A 17,904-nucleotide genomic window follows, 5' to 3' on the forward strand; every position below is an offset into this window, starting at 1 on the left:
TTTTTTGAGACGGAGTCTCGCTCTGTCGCCCAGGCTGGAGTGCAGTGGCGCGATCTCGGCTCACTGCAACCTCCAACTCCCTGGTTCAAGGGATTCTCCCGCCTCAGCCTCCCAAGTAGCTGGGAATATAGGCATGAGCCACTATGCCCCGCTAATTTTTTGCATTTTTTAGTAGAGGTGGGGTTTCACCATGTTGGCCAGGATGGTTTCAATCTCCTGACCTCGTGATCTGTCCACCTTGGCCTCCCAAAGTGCTGGGATTACAGGTATGAGCCACCGCACCCGGCCCCGAGTATCTTTCGTAGGCTGTTGTGGTCATGAAGCCCCTGTTAAGTAACTCCTGCTCCTTATCCTTGGGCCTTTACACCCCAGGAACATACCCATGGTAGTATTAGTGATACCCTCACTGGGAGCCAGTCCATGCAGCCCTTGACATAGGTTTTCTTGACTTCTTAACTGGTCACAAAGACTCCTTGGCCAGTCTGCGAGGCCTCACCCCAACAGGATGGCAGACGGGGGAGGGGTGCAGTGGAACCCTGAGAGGCCAGGAGGGCCCTGACAGTTTCTGCAACTCATCCTGGAAAGCAGGGCAGCCATAGCCAACTCTCACCACTATTTTAGTATGGAAACTGGAACTCTTAGAATTTTAAATGGGAACAGATCAACCAGCTGGACTGTTTTTACTTTTTTTCCCCTCTTTGTTTCTTTTTAAGAGAATCAGCTGGAATGAAAGTCAAGACTATCTGGAAACCAGCCCCTTGCAGACAGTTCCACTTGATTTTGCACTTGATTTTCACTAAGTTTTGGCAAAGCAACAAATTTGAGCTGTGGGGCTAAGGCTGACAATTCTCTGGACCAAGTGCCCCTGGATTCAGCTTGGCTTATTTAGAAACACACATTCTTACTCCTTAGCTAAGCTTTATTGCTTAGGCCTCATGATTCTACTGATACTTTGGAAAAGGACATCAGTTTATCCTGGAGAAATCTAGTTACTGAAATTCACCTGGCTTGGGACCAGAGCACAGGCTTTGGAATCAGAACATCAGTGTGATCTTGAGCAAGAGAACTTAGCCCTCTAAGCTTCAGCTGTTAAATGCAGTTAGTAATATCTACCTGGGAAGCTAACTGTTAGGATTAATTGAGATAATGCAGACATGAGACTTACTGTTACGCTTATGACAGATAAGAACTGAATACATCATTATCATTTTTACTGTAAAGTGAGACCCAATTTTTCCCATCTAAGACTTTTCAGATAAAATCTCCCATAATTGCCCAGAAGAGTCCCTTGTGACAAATTTCTAAACTGACCATTGTAGAACTTCGTGTCCTGGACCCTCTTGCTAGCTTTATCAGAGAGACAGAACTGATGCTGCTCAGGTGCCAGGTCTCAAATTTAATTCTGAAATACCACCACCAACACAACCCATACAATGGAACTGACACTATTAGGAGCCCTGGGCTGAGGCTCTGGGGTCTCATAAGGCAGCCAAGCAGCCCCCTAGCTTTGCCTGTGCACAGAACTACGGACAGGAGCTTATTCATTGCCATAGTTGGCCAAGCCAGAGGAAGACCATAAGAGTAGCTGTGATGACAGAGTGTGGAGAAGGCTCGAGGGTGCCTTATCCCTGCAGTTCTGCCCCAGCCAGGGAAGGCTGCCGTCCCTCAGACCTGTAAAGGGCAACACCCCTCTTCTCATCAACCTTGCCACTTCTTTCCTGTTCCTCAAGGCAACAAACATTTTAGTGCCCACCACAAGCCAGATACTATGCCAGGCGCTGAGGACAGAATGGTGAATGAGATCAGTCTCACTCCAGGGAGCTCTGGGCCTAGCAGGGACGACAGACACAAACGCGACAGTTACTAGGAAACAGAGGGCTGCCCGGAGTGTTCTCTAAAGAGAGCCATGAGAAGGGAGGATGGGCCAGACTTGCTTTTGGGTACCCTGAGTGTTTATGGAGCCCAAGGCTGTTCTGTTAGCAAGAATGTCCCAGGCCACTCACCACATTGGTTTTCTACATGACCCTGGCCCACTCCACAGGACTCTGCCTGGTGTTCAGATGTTCTGGGAGGCTTTTTAGCCACGTCGAGGTTCATGCCTGAGAGCTGGAGGTGAAACTGCTCCCTGCGGACAGCCTTTCTGAGCGTGCGGATGGCTTTCCGGAGCCGCTTCTCGGTTCGCTTTACAATGCAGCTCAGGTCACAAGAAGCTACAGAAACAAGAGGGACGGCAGTGCGGGAGAGGTCAGGCTGCAGCATGTGACAATGGCCAGATCAACCGCAGGCCCTACCAACACCCCGAGCTCCCTATGGACTGAATGGGGAGAAACCTGGAGGGGGCACCTAGCAGGCTGGGTAGCATTTGATTCAAACAGAAATTTGTGGATCAAAATGGTAGCTTTGGGTTTTTATGAAGCAGAGAAAATCATCAGGTTCCAAATCAATTCAGTTTAGTTTCAGGGTGAAAAAAACAGGAGATACTTCAGTGTTTGCATTATTTTCCCCCAAGAATGATAAGAAGTGAAAGGCAAAGAAATAAGGAGCAAGCCGTGAGAAGCCTGGCAATGTAGACTGTTTTCAAACCAACCTGTCACCTCCTTTTGGTTAGTTTCAAGCTCAAACTCAACAGTGATAAACATTTCCTTAGAGGCGCTTGGTCGGCCAGGGGCTCCTGGGACTTGCTTGCCAGAGCTGCATGTAAGGTTTACGTAGCGGAAGCTCTCTTTTACTGAGCTGTGCTTCTCTGTATGAAGAAACAAAATTATCGGAAGCCAAATCCTGGCAAAGCACTCAGCTGAACATTTGCTAGAGCTCAGTAAACATTTCATTAAAACAACTCTCATGGGACTAAGTGATTATCTCCAGATGCCAAGACACTGCAAGCCCTCAACTTGGAGCACAATGACATTTTAATTTTGAAGACCTAGTATTGCCTCCTATATAACTTTACAATTTAGCTCTTGAAAATTCTTTTCATGAATAAATGCTAGATGTTTCCGACTAGCCACATATGTGGGAGACAAGAACCAGGGGTCTTGCATTCTTTACTGACGGTTTGCTAACGTGTGCTTACATTCTCACAGTTGGTTTGCATAAAGCTGGATGTGCCGAGCAGGGGCTGAGGCTTCAAATAAGGAATGAGCACAAGAGTGGAAAGGAAACCAACTACTGCTTTCAGGCAAACTGACCTTGGAAGTCATTCTAACCCGAAGGGAAAGCTGGAACGCCCGTCAGCAGTGATGTCTCATTTTTAAATAACCAGGAGCAATAAATGGCACAAAGCATCAACAGAACCAAACAATATCATGAAGGCATCTAGGATAAGAGTGGAAGTATTGCATAAGACAGGGCTTTGCACATCCTTCTTCCTGACTTGACTGTCTCCCCTCTCACCATGGTTTCCAGTGACTCTGTTAACCCTCACCAAAGAGCAGGTCCACATATCAACCACTCCATGAATTTGTCTCTATTTCAGAATCTTTATTGAAATGAAGTATTACCTGTATCAGATTCTTCTTTAACGTTACAAGGACATTCAAGCCATAGGTCAACAGGGGCCACAGGAAGGAGGCAAATTTATTTCTTCTCTATATTTTTCCCCTAAAGATTTATCTTACCTTTGCCAAAGAGTAACTTCAAATCTTAAACTGAACAGATTCTCATTTTAAATCTTTTTCCCTTTCGATGTTCCATATGTATTTTTTTAACTTTCCATTTTGAAATAAGTAGATTTATAGAAAAGTTGCTAAGATAGTATAGAGTTCTCACATAACCTTCACTCAGTCTCCCCTAATGTTAACATCATACATTTATCAAAGCTAAGACATTAACACTAGTACAATCTCATTAAGTAAACTATAGGCCAAATCTATTTTTATCATTTTATTTATTTTATTTCATTTTACTGAGATAGGGTCTCGCTCTGTCGCCCAGGCTGGAGTACAGTGGTGTCAACACAGCTCACTGCAGCCTCCAATTCCTGGGCTCAAGTGATCCGCCTGCCTTGGCCTCCTGAGTAGCTGGGACTACAGGCATGAACACTAGGCCTGGCTAATCTTTTTGTAGTTTTCATAGAGATGGGGTTTTGCCATGTTGCCCAGGCTGGTCCCAAACCCCTGAGCTCAAGCAATCTGCCTGCCTTGGCCTCCCAAAGTGCTGAGATTACAGGTATGAGGCACCACGACTGGTTCAAATCTATTTTTAAACAATGCTCCCTCCCTCCACTCCTGAGATTTAAAAGTATAAATGCTCACTATGGTTAATTTGGAAAATGCAGAAAAAAAATTAAAATTACCCATCATCCTCCCACCCAGATGTAACCACTACTAAATGATATCATGAGTTGTCTTTGTGTTTCTTCTACCATACTTTTTCTTACACAATTTGGATTGTATTAGATATACAGAATGTTTCTCTCCTGCTTTGCATCTCAGCATTATAACAAGACCATTTTCCTGTGTCGTTAAACATTCTTTGAAAACATAGAATTAATAGCTGCATAATATTCCATCTAATGGAGGTACCAAGTTACTTTAAATTACTTACTTAAAATAGGCAGGCAAAAGTGACTAGAGGACTAGAGTGAGCTTTAGGTTTATTTGTCTGTGTGATTTGAGAGTAGATTGGGAAAAGAAGCCTCCCTAATACATGAATCCTAATCCTTTTTATTTTTAATCTCTGAAAGTATTCTATAAAATAATACTGGAAATGTGTGCCGGGAAAGAAAAAGGAATGTTAGATTCTGCTCTTTTCAACAAGGCCAGTTCTACTTGGATGGTATTTGCTTTGCTGAAGCCAATGGGGTCACTGCTTCCAAAAACTAGACCCAGCAGGAAAGCTGGATATTAGATCTTTGTTCATCAAAGTTATCCTTTCTGAGCCAAACTTTTTTTCATTTCTTTGGCTTATATTTCAAGCAAAATCTGAGATCTGGAAAATTTAACCCAATATGATCACAAATTGCTAACTCACCTGAAGCCCTTATTGACTTCTATGAACTCATGGGTTTTCCCAGAGCCTCAGCAACTATACCATGCAAAGGAAGCCCCGAAGTGTGGCCCCAGAACTTCACAAGCGTGTTAGGTTATGCTCTTCTTCCTCTTGGGATGAGTCCCTGCAGGTTCTGGATGGTACAATCCCATCTGCAGTGTGCTTGGATCAGCTGGACAGCCCCTGGCCCCCATGGACCTCCAGTTTGGTTGGCTGCAGGCCCCTTCCCACATGCAGGCAAGCTCCCTACACCAACCATCTGATTCCATACCTGGTAGTGCTGGTCGCAGACCCTCGGGAAACAGCTCAGCCTTTTTCAAACTACACTTGCCTTCATTTAGCTTAAAGGTTACACTTGTCCTGATGGTGTCGACATCTTCAGAAAGAAACAAGTGAGAGATGTTACCTTCAGAGGCAAAGGAATGGAGACACCAGATGGGAAGCAGCAAGCTGTCCATTGGTGGCTCCCACCACACACAGCACACTCTGAGCCCTTCTCCTACCCTGAGGCCAAGAGTGGCTTGGATCATGGAGTGCCCACTGCCCTGGACTGGGGCCACCAGGAGCCTCCTAAAAATTACAGTTACCCCCTCATATGAGAGACAAATCCAGTGTTCAAATATAACAGAGGCCATCCTGGCCAACATGGTGAAACCCCATCTCTACTAAAAATACAAAAATTAGCCGGGCGTGGTGGCACATGCCTGTAATCCCAGCTACTTGGGAGGCTGAGGCAGGAGAATTGCTTGAATCCGGGAGGCGGAGGTTGCAGTGAGCTGAGATTGCACCACTGCAGTCCAGCCTAGGCAACAGAGTGAATGAGACTCCATTTCAAAAAATATATATAATTATCTCTCTCTCTCTCTCTCTCTCAAACTGAGGGTCAAAAATAGCCCCCATGGTGAAATAAAACATGAAGTCATTTTTGTGCCTTCCTGAGAAAGAAGGCCAGAATCCCCCAGTTCAAAATCTAGATAAGCCCGTTTGGCAAAATGGTGAAGGGCAGATCTTCCTAAATAAGCCTGTCGTGGAAGGACAGGGCTGAGGCAGCTGTCGTTCCAGACACAGATGGCACTCACTAAACCTGGCTAGGCTGTGAGGTCTGAGAGAGAGTGAGGGTCCCACTTTGAGGGCCTGATATGCAAAATTCTGTTCTCCTCCCAGGGTCGGTCGTTCTTAACCACACGGTAGCTTCTGGAGTCAATACCCTAGTTCTTTTAAGTTGTGGTGAGAACTTGAGCAAGTTGCTTAATCTCCCTAAGCTTCAGTGTCCTCATCTGTAAAACATAATTACATAATTATAGTACCTATATTACCAGGCTGTTGTAAGGATAAAATGAGATAATGCTTTTAAAAAAAGGAAAATGTTTAGCTCCCTGCTTGGTACATAGTAATAACTGAATAGCTATTAGCTATTTGCTTGCCCACCCTTGGGGTGGCCCAAATCACCAAGGAACTGTCGCTGAGGGATTTGGTGAAACAGACCATGATGTCTGCCCTGGCCGAGTCCAAACGTGCATTGAAAGGGGCAGTGAAGGACAGTGCTTGAGACTCTGCACCAAACTGCCTGGGTTCAAATCCCAGCTCCTCTATTTCTTATCTAAACCACTTTGAGTAAGTTATTTCACCTCTCTGAGCCTCAGTTTCTTCATCTGGTTAATGAGAATAATAGTATTCCCCAGAGGGTTGCAGTATGGCTTAAGTCAGTTAATACGTGTACTGTGGTGGCTGGCATATTTGAACTGCTCAATCAACGCATGAGAGCTGTACTGTCTTGCTTTGAGTCTCCAGCTTTGCTCATATATGTAATATGGACATCAGGATGTAATATGAACCTCATTCAGGTGTTCTGATGACATGAGGACAAAGGCGTCTATATCCAGGAGGACACAGGCTCCTAAAAACCTTGGATTTCACTCTTCATCTTTTGACAAACAGGAAAGGGTTTGGGCCCCTTTCTCGGCACAGAATTCCTGCTGCCCCTGCTTTGCCTATTTCTATCCATGCCACGAGCCCCAGGCACATTCCCTTAGCCTTTGAGGTGCTCTGGAATACAGCCCGCTGGTCCTGGAGTTCTGTGGGCCTCTGCCCAGGATGATGACCCACCAGGGCTGACCACAGCCTCCTAACAAACAGTGGCCACGCAGTATCTGTTACATGGGAGAGTCACATTCCAGCACCAGGACTGCAGGCAACGACACTCTGAAACATGCTCACAGCATCAAGGAAATCAAGATTAAAAAAACAAAGCCAGCGCCCAAGAACAGCACCCCATGAATGAAGCCCCTTGAACATGGTGAGCCCCCAGAGAGAACATGCAGATTTGGTAAGATTTGGTAATTACCCCCAAAAGCAGAGTCATTTGATTTTTGTTGTTTGCTCCTGAGAGGAGAGGAAGAGCCACAGGTGACAGAGTAGGCCCCTTGCAGTCCTGACAGACAGAATGTGAATTGTCAAATGCATAAGCAAGGTCACAGGCTATCCTGGTAGCAGCTAAACTCTCCCCCCACCCCACTCCACATGGGCCACTAGAAAAACACCCAGCATATGGGGTCTCGAAGCATGGACCCCTCAAAACATGGTGGCTGGGGCATCTGGTGGAGGACCTGGAAGCCCTCTGAGGGAATCTAACACCTGGAGGCCAGAGAGGCCTGGCCCTGGCATGAGGACCTGCCCCGGGAAATGGGCCCCACTCACCTGAAGAGAGGTGAATGCCAGAATGACATCTGAGGAAGCACCCGTCTCCTCCACCACTCTTACCACAGTGCAGGGACACACGGCGTGACACACTTGTGGGCAGGAGCCCCTTCACTTCTAGACAGGACAAAACAGACACTTACAGAAAGAGAAGGACATTTCTAAGTGTGACAAGGATGGTTGAGTCCCATGCACCAAAGTCCCCAAGAAAGGAAGGTAGAGCTGATGCCCGGCATAGAACATAGATGCTAGGCCTTATTCCCACCGAGGGAAAGGAGCCCCTGATATGCCATTTCTTCATGCAGAAAAGCAACCAGGAAAACAGAAGTGAGTTCCAACCTACACAGAAGCACAGAAGGAAACGCTAAAGATCCTGCAAAGTATCTCCTGTTTTTGAACTATTTAAAGAACGGCTGCTGCAGCTGGTGGGGAAGTCAGTGGAGGGAGGGTTGGGTGGGACGTGGGAGCGTGCAGAGCTGCACTGCCTCTGGGTCAGTGGCCAGCCCGCTGTCTGAGTCTGTGCCTCGGTTCCCCTTACCCACACAGTCTTTTTTATTCCAGTGGAGCTTGTACCCAGGGTGGCACTGGCATTCGTAGCTGCCCACTGTGTTCACACAGACCTGCTGACAGCCTCCGTTGTTGACGCTGCACTCATTGGTGTCTGCAGAACAAAATACTCTCTTGTCACAGCAACCTGTCACTGAATGGGCTGATGTGGTCCCTCCCTTGAGGAAGGAGCAGCAGGAGAGTCACAAGGTTGAAACTCACTAACCAAAGGAAGATGCTGAACGCCTTTAGCATGAGCACTTGGCACCAGCTGACTACACACCCCACTCCCCACCCAGCGAATTTCCTGGCATGAGGCTCAATAGGGCCTTCTCAAGCTCTATTTTTTTTTTTTTTTTTTGAGGTGGAGTTTTGCTCTTGTCACTCAGGCTGGAGTGCAGTGGTATAATCTCAGCTCACTGCAACCTCTGCCTCCCAGGTTCAAACAATTCTCCTGTCTCAGCCTCCCAAGTAGCTGGGATTACGGGCATGTGCCCCCACACCTGGCTAATTTTTGCATTTTTAGTAGAGATGGGGTTTCACCATCTTGGCCAGGCTGGTCTTGAACTCTTGGCCTCAGGTGATCCACCTGCCTTGGCCTCCCAAAGTGCTGGGATTACAGGTGTGAGCCACCACGCCCAGCCTCAAGCTGCATTCTTTTCCAATCCATTCCTCCCTTAGCAATACCCGGTGTCCAAATTCAGACACTACACAGACTTCTACTTTAAAACTCTACCGTCGTCCTGAGCTGCCTAGCAAGGGAGGCAGACAGAACTGGGACTCCCTGTTTAACCATTTATACAGTTGAGGCACAGAGAAAGAGAAGTGATTGCACTAATTCTCGTCAACCTGAGACTGAGTCCGGGTCAAAAGGTGGCTCCACCTAAACCCAGACATACATCCATACTCAGGGTACATTTCCTCGAGGTTTCCTGATGGACTGGGAAGAGTATGTTTTTGGCCATGCCAAGGATGTGTTGAAAAGGAGAAGGGAGATAACCGTCACTAGCAAATCACTAGTGTGTGTATATGTATATATATAGATATATATATAATTTTTTTTTCAGATGGAGTTTCGCTCTTATTGCCCAGGCTGGAGTACAATGGCACAATCTCAGCTCACTGCAACCTCCATCTCCCGGGTTCAGGTGATTTTCCTGCCTCAGCTCCCAAGTAGCTGGGATTACAGGCATGCGCCACCAGGCCTGGCTAATCTTGTATTTTTAGTAGAGACAGGGTTTCTCCATGTTGGTTAGGCTGGTCTCGAACTGCCGACCTCAGGTGATCTGCCCGCCTTGGCCTCCCAAAGTGCTGGGATTACAGCTGTGAGCCACCACGCCCAGTGTATCCATTTTTCTAAAGCACCAGACACAAGGACTGGGCAGGAAGTACTTAAGCCAGTGGTTCCCAAATCCTATAGATCCTCAGGAAGATGACCTTGGAAGCCCTAGTCATTCTGAATTGGAATCTGAACCTGTATTCTCAGAGATTGCTGGGTGAATCTGATGACTGGGGGAGTGGAGTGGGAGTCAGTTGGTACCAAATCCAGTTTATGGCATAGCCTGCTTGACCATGAGGTTATGAGACATGAGAACATGTTGCAAAATGGGCACAGAGTGGAGAGAGAAACTTCATAGTTCTGCTTCCAGCTCAAAGACCTAGTTGTAGGACTCAAACCAAGGCTTTGCAGCCAGTTCGTATGCACGGCAGGGCCGTGGAATTGGTGGGTGCCCACAGTCTGAGGACTGTGACTTTACTATCTGCTGGGATGTTCCAACAGATAGAGTATCAGCTCCTGAGATACTCTTCCACTCTCTGAATACAACTGCAAGTCCATCAAGTCAATAGAGAATTCACAGCTGGAGGAGCTCACTACTTCTCTCTGCTCTATTTCACACTCAGGGTGTTAAAGGGATACATATGCGGAGATTTCCTTTAGCGGATCCTTCTCTCAAGTTGATGGACTCACCACTATTGCTCAGGGACTGGAATGTACCTTTCATACCCCAATGTAGGAAAGCAAACCTCAGGAGTAGGCCCTGCTCCCCTCCAGGCCCAGCCTCATTCCCCTCCCAACTCAACAGGGGCAGTCTGCTCACCTCCACAGTGGGTGAAGCCATACAGGGTGTACCCTCGGTTGCAAGCACAAGCAAATGTGCCAGGGTGGTTGATGCAGCTGTGGTCACAGGTCCTATCCAAAGAGCACTCATCCATATCTGTAATGGTCAAAGGAAGAGGAGAGCTGAAACCCACGCTGAGGGATGAGTAAAGAATAGGTTTATGATAAACACCAATTGCTGACCAACACCAAACACAGTACACACAGGGTAAAAAACATTAGCTATCCATTCTCCTCACTCACTTGTGTTAAAGAAAGTGTGGAGCAGCCCACAAGAAGTATACTCACTGCCGCGGCCCTCATTTCCACATTCTGTTGCAAACTGCACTTGCCTCAAAGCTCAGTTGGTCTCTTTCACCCATGTGTACTTGCAAGGCTACTTTAAAAAGTTTAAATGAAGCCAAATGAGATAACATACCTAAAAAGGGTTTTGTAAGCTACAGGTGCTAGCTATGCATTTCTGTTGTCATATAACTATTGGTAAAACAGCAATAGGAATTTATTAACCATGGCAAACTGAAAGGAGAAAACACTTGGTTTGGAGGTAAATCTAGTTCCCATCCCTTTCTTATCTTCTCGGAATTAGTCTTCTGGCCCCAAGAGGCCAGTTAATCCTGGGTTTTAATGTCCTCTGCACTGAAAGAATGCATTAATATTAATATCCTCACTAATTTTCTCTTTGCAGACCCTGAAATGTGGTAGCTCAGCTGTACATTGGATCCTCTTGGCCGATGCCTGGGTTTTGCTCCTCCCGTATGTTCCAGTCCCATGCATCTGCTATCCTCCTGGTTCAGTGTGGAAGCCTCCTTAGCTGCAGCGGGGGTCATGCACAGCAGCCTCAGGAGGCTGCATTTGTCCATCTCATCATCTCTTTTCCCTGGGTCTGGCCTTCAACCTCTTTCCTGTAGGCTAGAATTTGAGTGCTTCACTCCCTGAACTCTTTGGAGGATTTTAACAGAGTTACGACTTATGTCTCCAAATGGATAAGCCAGGACCAGTGCAGCACTTAGTCGAAGCTAACTAGACCACTGCTAGACCACTTTTTTCAACACTGAGTGTGCCATGAGAAACTATGTTAATAAAAAACAAACATTTGGAAGGAACAGGAAGAATGAAAAAGCAAAATAAAAAAGGGCAAATTCTTGCAAAACCTCTTCATCCCTAGCTTTTCCCAGAAATCCTGGCATTTCTTCAGTAAATTTGTTCTGTGCAAATATTTGTTCTACCAAGCCCGATCACTGAAAAATAAGAAAAACCCAGTTTCTTCCCTAGGAATTGATGCCATTTTATGAAATCTGTTGTTAATATCAGCCAGTTGTCGAGAAAGCGGACTCGTTCAGTAGCTGACTTTGGCTGTTCAGTATGGGCTTCTGCTTTGCCAAAAATAATGAGATCACTTTTCTAATTCCTTTTTAATGTGTTTACACAGCTTCAACAGTATTGCCTGCTCTATACCCTAGGAAACATTATGTGGAACAGCAAATTTGCTTTCCAAGTCAAACTGAAGAAAACCACACAATAATTATCTAGAATTAACTTACTGAATTTGAAGGGGGATGTACTTGAACTGCCTGACAAATTATGTATTAAGAACAAACCAAGAGAAAAACAAAACAAACATCACACCATAATATTTGTTTAAAAAGGTAATGCTACATCTTTGTTATCTAAGATGAAATCTGATATTCTGATTTTTATTTAATTCTGAGATTTTTTTGTTTGTTTGTTTGTTTGTTTGTTTGAGATGGAGTCTCTCTCTGTTGCCCAGGCTGGAGTGCACTGGCGTGATCTCAACTCACTGCAACCTGTGCTTCCTGCGTTCAAGCGATTCTCTCGTGCCTCAGCCTCCTGAGTAGCTGGGATTACAGGCGCCCGCCACCGTGCCCTCCACCACGTCCCCACCTAATTTTTGTATTTTTAGTAGAGATGGGGTTTTGCCATGTTGGCCAGACTGGTCTCAAACTCCTGGCCTCAAGTGATCGACCTGCCTCGGCCTCTCAAAGTGCTGAAATTACAGTGTGAGCCACCGCACCCAGCCTAATTCTGAGATTTCTAACAAAATAAATTAGTCCTTATTCCCATAAATGGAGCAAGAATACATTACAGCACATCTTTCCTGAGAACTTCTTCCTGCATATCAAAGGAAAGGTGCTCATCTAAAAATAGAAAACAGGGCCGGGCACGGTGGCTCAAGCCTGTAATCCTAGCACTTTGGGAGGCCGAGACGGGCGGATCACGAGGTCAGGAGGTCGAGACCATCCTGGCTAACGGTGAAACCCCGTCTCTACTAAAAAATACAAAAAACTAGCCGGGCGCGGTGGCGGGTGCCTGTAGTCCCAGCTACTCGGGAGGCTGAGGCAGGAGAATGGCGTAAACCCGGGAGGCGGAGCTTGCAGTGAGCTGAGATCTGGCCACTGCACTCCAGCCTGGGCGACAGAGCGAGACTCTGTCTCAAAAAAAAAAAAAAAAAAAAAAAAAGAAAACAGTTTTCCCCCACCCAAAACAGCTACTAATGCTAACAACAACTGCTACCTAGAGAAGTCTCCTTGCTGCAGCCCTTATATGGGAAGGATATCTTTGAGAAGGGGTCTGAAATCCTCTCTAAGGATCAACAAGCATCTCCTCCCCACAAGCCCTCCCCCTCCCTCTCTGCCTTCCCTCTCTTCAAAGATCAAAGGCTGGTCATTTAAAACAAGTGCTGGGCCAGGTGCGGTGGCTCACGCTTGTAATCCCAGCCCTTTGGGAGGCCGAGGAGGGCAGATCACCTGAGGTCAGGAACTCGGGACCAGCCTGGCCAACACAGGGATACCCTGACTCTACTAAAAATTCAGAAATTGGCCAGGCACAGTGGCTCATACCTGTAATCCCAGCACTTTGGGAGGCCGAGGCAAGCAGATCACAAGGTCAGGAGTTCGAGACCAGCCTGACCAACATGGTGAAACCCCGTCTCTACTAAATATACAAAAATTAGCCGGGCGTGATGGTGTGCACCTGTAGTCTCGGATACTCGGGAGATTGAGGCAGGAGAATCGCTTGAACCTGGGAGGTGGAGGTTGCAGTGAGCCAAGATAGCCCCACTGCACTCCAGCCTGGGTGACACAGCGAGACTCTGTCTCAAAAAAAAAAAATCAGAAATTAGCTGGGCGTGGTGGCAGGTGCCTGTAATCCCAGCTACTCAGGTGGCTGAGGCAGGAGAATTGCTTGAACCCGAGAAAGGAGGTGGAGGTTGCAGTGAACCAAGGTGGTGCCACTGCACTCCAGCCTGGGCAACAGAGTGAGACTCTGTCTCAAAATAAATAAATAATTAAAAAAAAATAAAACAAGTGCTGTAAGAAAGAGACCAACTGGTACATAATCTTGATCATAGGTTAACTCCAAGTTTTTGGTAGGGAGGTATGTTAACTAAATCTACAGACTTTCACCACCAACTTTTGTGATCAATTCAATAACATTAAAGGAAATTTTAGAAAGGGAAAATTATTCATAATCTCAACACCCCACTGGAACCCTGTTTGCATTCTGTTTTCCATTCCATTTCCAGCAGTGAGCTCTGCTGTCATCACATCAGATGGATTCTTTAAGGTGTTCTCTAACCATTAACAGCTTAATTTTTAATACACCTGTGAGCTACATCAGTGTTTTTATTCTACCTAATAGATGAACTGAGCGAAGCCTAGGATGGAGATTGGACTAGTGGCCCTGTCAAGAAGCCTGATAAGCCAGTCTCTGCCAGGAGGGCGTTACATGCTCTCTGCTCCAACCTGTGGGCCATTGCGCAGCACGGCTATGTTTTCAGCACATACCTTGGCAAGACTTCTCATTTGTTAATAATTTAAATCCTTTCTTGCAGCTGCAGTCAAAACTGCCCACGGTGTTTTTGCAGAAATGATCACAACCTCCATTGCGGGTCTGGCACTCATCAATATCTGCAACAGGCAAGCATTGGGCATATCAGAGAGCAACACTTGCCTCACTTCTCACAACTCCCTGAAGGGCCATTGTGTGTGTTCATTAGTCTCTGAAATCAAGAAAAATACTCACAAAAGCATTTAAGAATGTTTGCTGATGTTTTTAACCTTACACATGTTTTCTTGTCTGGCTTAACCAGTTCTGAAAGACAAGTGTTTCATCGTCTTGAGAACGCTGACTTATGGTGCCCTTGACTGGCATTAAGGAAACAAACTCTGGGAAAGAATGATGATGTCCTGTTATATTCTCATCTTTGTATTGCTCTCTCAAGGTAGGATGGGTCCCTTTACTATACTAAGTATTCAAGTTTAATTATTAAAGCTGTAAAGGACTAGAGCATTTATTTTGGCAAATTACACAATGATCAAATAGCCTCAATGTTTTAAAATGATTCCTGATACTCAATCTTATCTTTTCCCAGTTTCATCTGGTAATTGGTTATCTACTTTTATCATGCTAAAGGACTAATCCTTTGTACTCTTGCCCACGAAATATGAGCAAGTCATTGGGGTCGCTCTTCATCAGTAAAAGTTAATCATTAAGTCCTCTGGATAATCATCTTGACTGTTATTTACATAATAATCTTTAGGCTATTATGTATGATATGTTGATATTATCTCCTGCAAATGAATGCTTCCTTTAACTGCCTTTTTCTAATAAGGCCACTGTCTGAAATGAATTATTTGATGCTTGTAGAGGCTGACCTCCTCAACAATTAGTGTAATTAAGTGTTGGTTCTAATTAAGTTTACTCAATTATAACCTTCCACTAGCCCAGGGGGAAAAAGCTTCCATTGATATGAATCATAAGCAAATCTGGAGTCACGTGGGGTATGGAGGGTATGTTGCCTTTATCCCCATACATTAGCAGCATGGGTCTTCCCTCCGTAACAGGGCACCCAGCCTCCCTGGGGAGGTGAAGGCTACCTTTACACGTCTTCCCATCCAACTGGAGAGTGAATCCAACAGGACAACTGCAGTGGACACCTGTCGAAGTATCCTTACAGGTGCGGTCACAGCCTCCATTGTTGACAGCACACGTTTCTGGCAAGGAGGTAAGAAAAGACAATTAGCTTCCTTAAGAGTTGCTAATACAGCTGACGAAGGTCACAGAAGCCAAGAAGCATTGTGGGGTACTCATGGTTACACCCCAAGTCTCTGCTACCTGTAGATGGGCTAGAGGGAGAGCAGGTGCAGCTCCTCCCACCCACCTAAATGAGTTCTAGTTCCTGAGGAAGATTGTCAGGGTGACCAGAGGGATAAAGATGTCTCCCAATCTGCAGAGTCACTCCCCCTACTGGCAGATTTAAAGCCACTGAAAGTTCTTGCTGATCTGCGGCCAGCAACCTAAGCAGGACCATGTCTGGCAGGCTAGAGGTGAGTGCAGAACAGGGCAAAGGGGACGGTCCTTCCTTAATCTTGAACCTTCTCCTTTCAATATGAGTAGTGGGCAAAGCAAGAGTGGGTAAGCATTGTCACCCCAACCACTGCCTTGTTGTAGACTACTGGCTTCATCCTTGCAACCACCAATTTACTCAAATTTGAAGTTTCACTTTCCCTGAAAGGAGAAAGCCCTGTCATAACAACATGAAAAATAAGCCACAGTTGTTAAATCGCAACTGTGGAGATGATGAATAATAAGCAAACAGTCTTCTAGTTCTGTATCTCATATAGTTAGTCCAAGTAATAGACAAGTGCTATTCAACATTCATTGAACTGTTAGCATCTAGGCCTCCAGAAACATGATTTTTCTTCCACAGCTACTTCATTTTAAAAACTGGGGGTGGGGGGATGGGGGGGTGGCTTACCCCTGTAATCCCAACACTTTGGGAGGCCGAGGCAGGAGGATCGCCTGAGCCCAGGGTTCAAGACCAGCCTGGGCAACATGGTGAGACCCCCATCTCTACAAAAATTTTTAAAAATTAGTGAGGCCTGGTGATGCACACCTGTGGTCCCAGCTACTCGGGAGGCTGAAGCAGGAAGATCACTTGAGTTCACGAGGTCAAGGTTGCAGTGAGCCATGTTTGTGCCACTGCACTCCAGGCTCAGCAACACAGTGAGACCCTGTCTCAAGAAAAGAAAAAAAAAAGGGAACCCTGAAGGGGACAAGCTTAATCCTAATTAAATATGCAGATAGTACATGTATGTTTATCTCTATTCCTTTCAAAATCTCACGAATATGAAAATAAATTGATTTTTTAAAGTATAAATCCTTAAGGACAAAGAAAATGGAAGAAAAGACAATAGATGAAAGATGTCAAACATTCTGGAAGTGGCATGTTAGCAGGAGAACAGTATCTGGCGTAGAAGAAAGCTAGATCCTAGCGGTCTACAGAGGGGGTGCCAACAGCTGGTAAACTCATGTGAGCCCCAGAATCCCAGAAAAACTCAGGAATTGGGGTTATCAAGTTATTCTAGAGGCAGAAATGCAGACAGAGTTAAAAACAGGAAGATTATGGAGAGTCTACATATGAAAAAGATAAACCCCAGAGCTCCTCCTTAATTCCACATAGCCACGTGACTACCCTTCTCCTATGCTGGCTATAGCAGAGAAGTCTGGACCAGAGAGGCACCAGGCTCAAGGGCACCAGGAACAACTGAGGAGGAGAGGGAGGCACTGTCAGGTGAAAGTCTATACCCTGAAAAAGAGATCTCAAACCCTCATCCCTCTTCCCCCAGCTCCTTCAGCTCCCTACTGGCAGATTTAAAGTCACTGAAAATTCCAAAAGCTATATTAAAATAACAGCCACTGAAAGTTCCAAAAAGCTACGTTGAAACAACACTGCAACCCAGGATGCCAGCAGCTAAGCCTACAGACAGGTGATTGAAGGACTCCTCGCCAGCGAAATTGACCTACCCAAGCAAAAAGAACTAACGATATTAGCATTTGAGGATCTCCAGATGAAATGGCTAAGTCACTGCCTCATCACCCAAACATGGAGCCCACAAGTCAATAGAATATCCAACTGGCTTTTTAGTATTTTACTATTAAACATGAAAAATCAGTCAAGAATCACTAGACATTTCTGGAAAGCCTCCAATATGGAATAAATACACCAGACCAAACCAACAGGGAAAAAGAATCCTGGAGGAAACAAAGATAATCTAGAGAACAGAAGAGGAGTTAAAATCTTATAATTAATTTCCTCAGGGAGATAAGAAAAGCATCCATGAAATAAGAGCAGGTTCCTAAAACAAAAGGCCAAAGTAAAATTCTTGAACAATTAAAATATGAAAATGAAAACTTTATCCTGTGGAAAGATTAGAAGAAAAAAATGAAAAGTCTCCTAGAAAGTAGAACAAAAATACAAAGGAGAGAAAAGAAAAAGAACAAAAATACAAGGGAGAGAAAAGAAAAAAAAAATTAGATGGTCAATCCAAGAGTTACAACAGCCAGCTAATAGGAGTTCCAGAGGGAAAGAACAGAGAAAATGGAGTGAAGAAATTTATCAAAGACAGGCACCGTGGCTCATGCCTGTAATCTCAGCACTTTGGGAGGCTGTGGCAGGTGGATAACCTGAGGCCAGGAGTTCGAGACCAGCCTGGCCAACATGGCAAAATCCCTTCTGTACTAAAAATACAAAA

At 45.5% G+C, this 17,904-nt stretch overlaps 1 protein-coding gene across 1 annotated transcript in view; it reads right to left on the reverse strand.

The window, feature by feature from the left end:
* The window catches only part of SCUBE2 (signal peptide, CUB domain, EGF-like 2), a 128,946-nt gene that overhangs the window by 31,235 nt on the left and 79,807 nt on the right, over positions 1-17,904 (reverse strand). The window contains exons 9-17 of the mRNA XM_011947606.1: positions 15,247-15,363; positions 14,155-14,277; positions 10,332-10,448; positions 8,225-8,347; positions 7,687-7,803; positions 7,334-7,420; positions 5,261-5,365; positions 2,588-2,743; positions 2,004-2,210 (exon numbers count right to left, since the gene is read on the reverse strand). Of these exons, the coding sequence (XP_011802996.1) occupies positions 2,004-2,210; positions 2,588-2,743; positions 5,261-5,365; positions 7,334-7,420; positions 7,687-7,803; positions 8,225-8,347; positions 10,332-10,448; positions 14,155-14,277; positions 15,247-15,363 (1,152 nt within the window). The remainder of the gene's footprint in view (positions 1-2,003; positions 2,211-2,587; positions 2,744-5,260; positions 5,366-7,333; positions 7,421-7,686; positions 7,804-8,224; positions 8,348-10,331; positions 10,449-14,154; positions 14,278-15,246; positions 15,364-17,904) is intronic.

The sequence above is a fragment of the Colobus angolensis genome, unplaced genomic scaffold, assembly GCF_000951035.1.
Source record: "Colobus angolensis palliatus isolate OR3802 unplaced genomic scaffold, Cang.pa_1.0 Scaffold269, whole genome shotgun sequence".
Classification (NCBI taxonomy): domain Eukaryota; kingdom Metazoa; phylum Chordata; class Mammalia; order Primates; family Cercopithecidae; genus Colobus; species Colobus angolensis.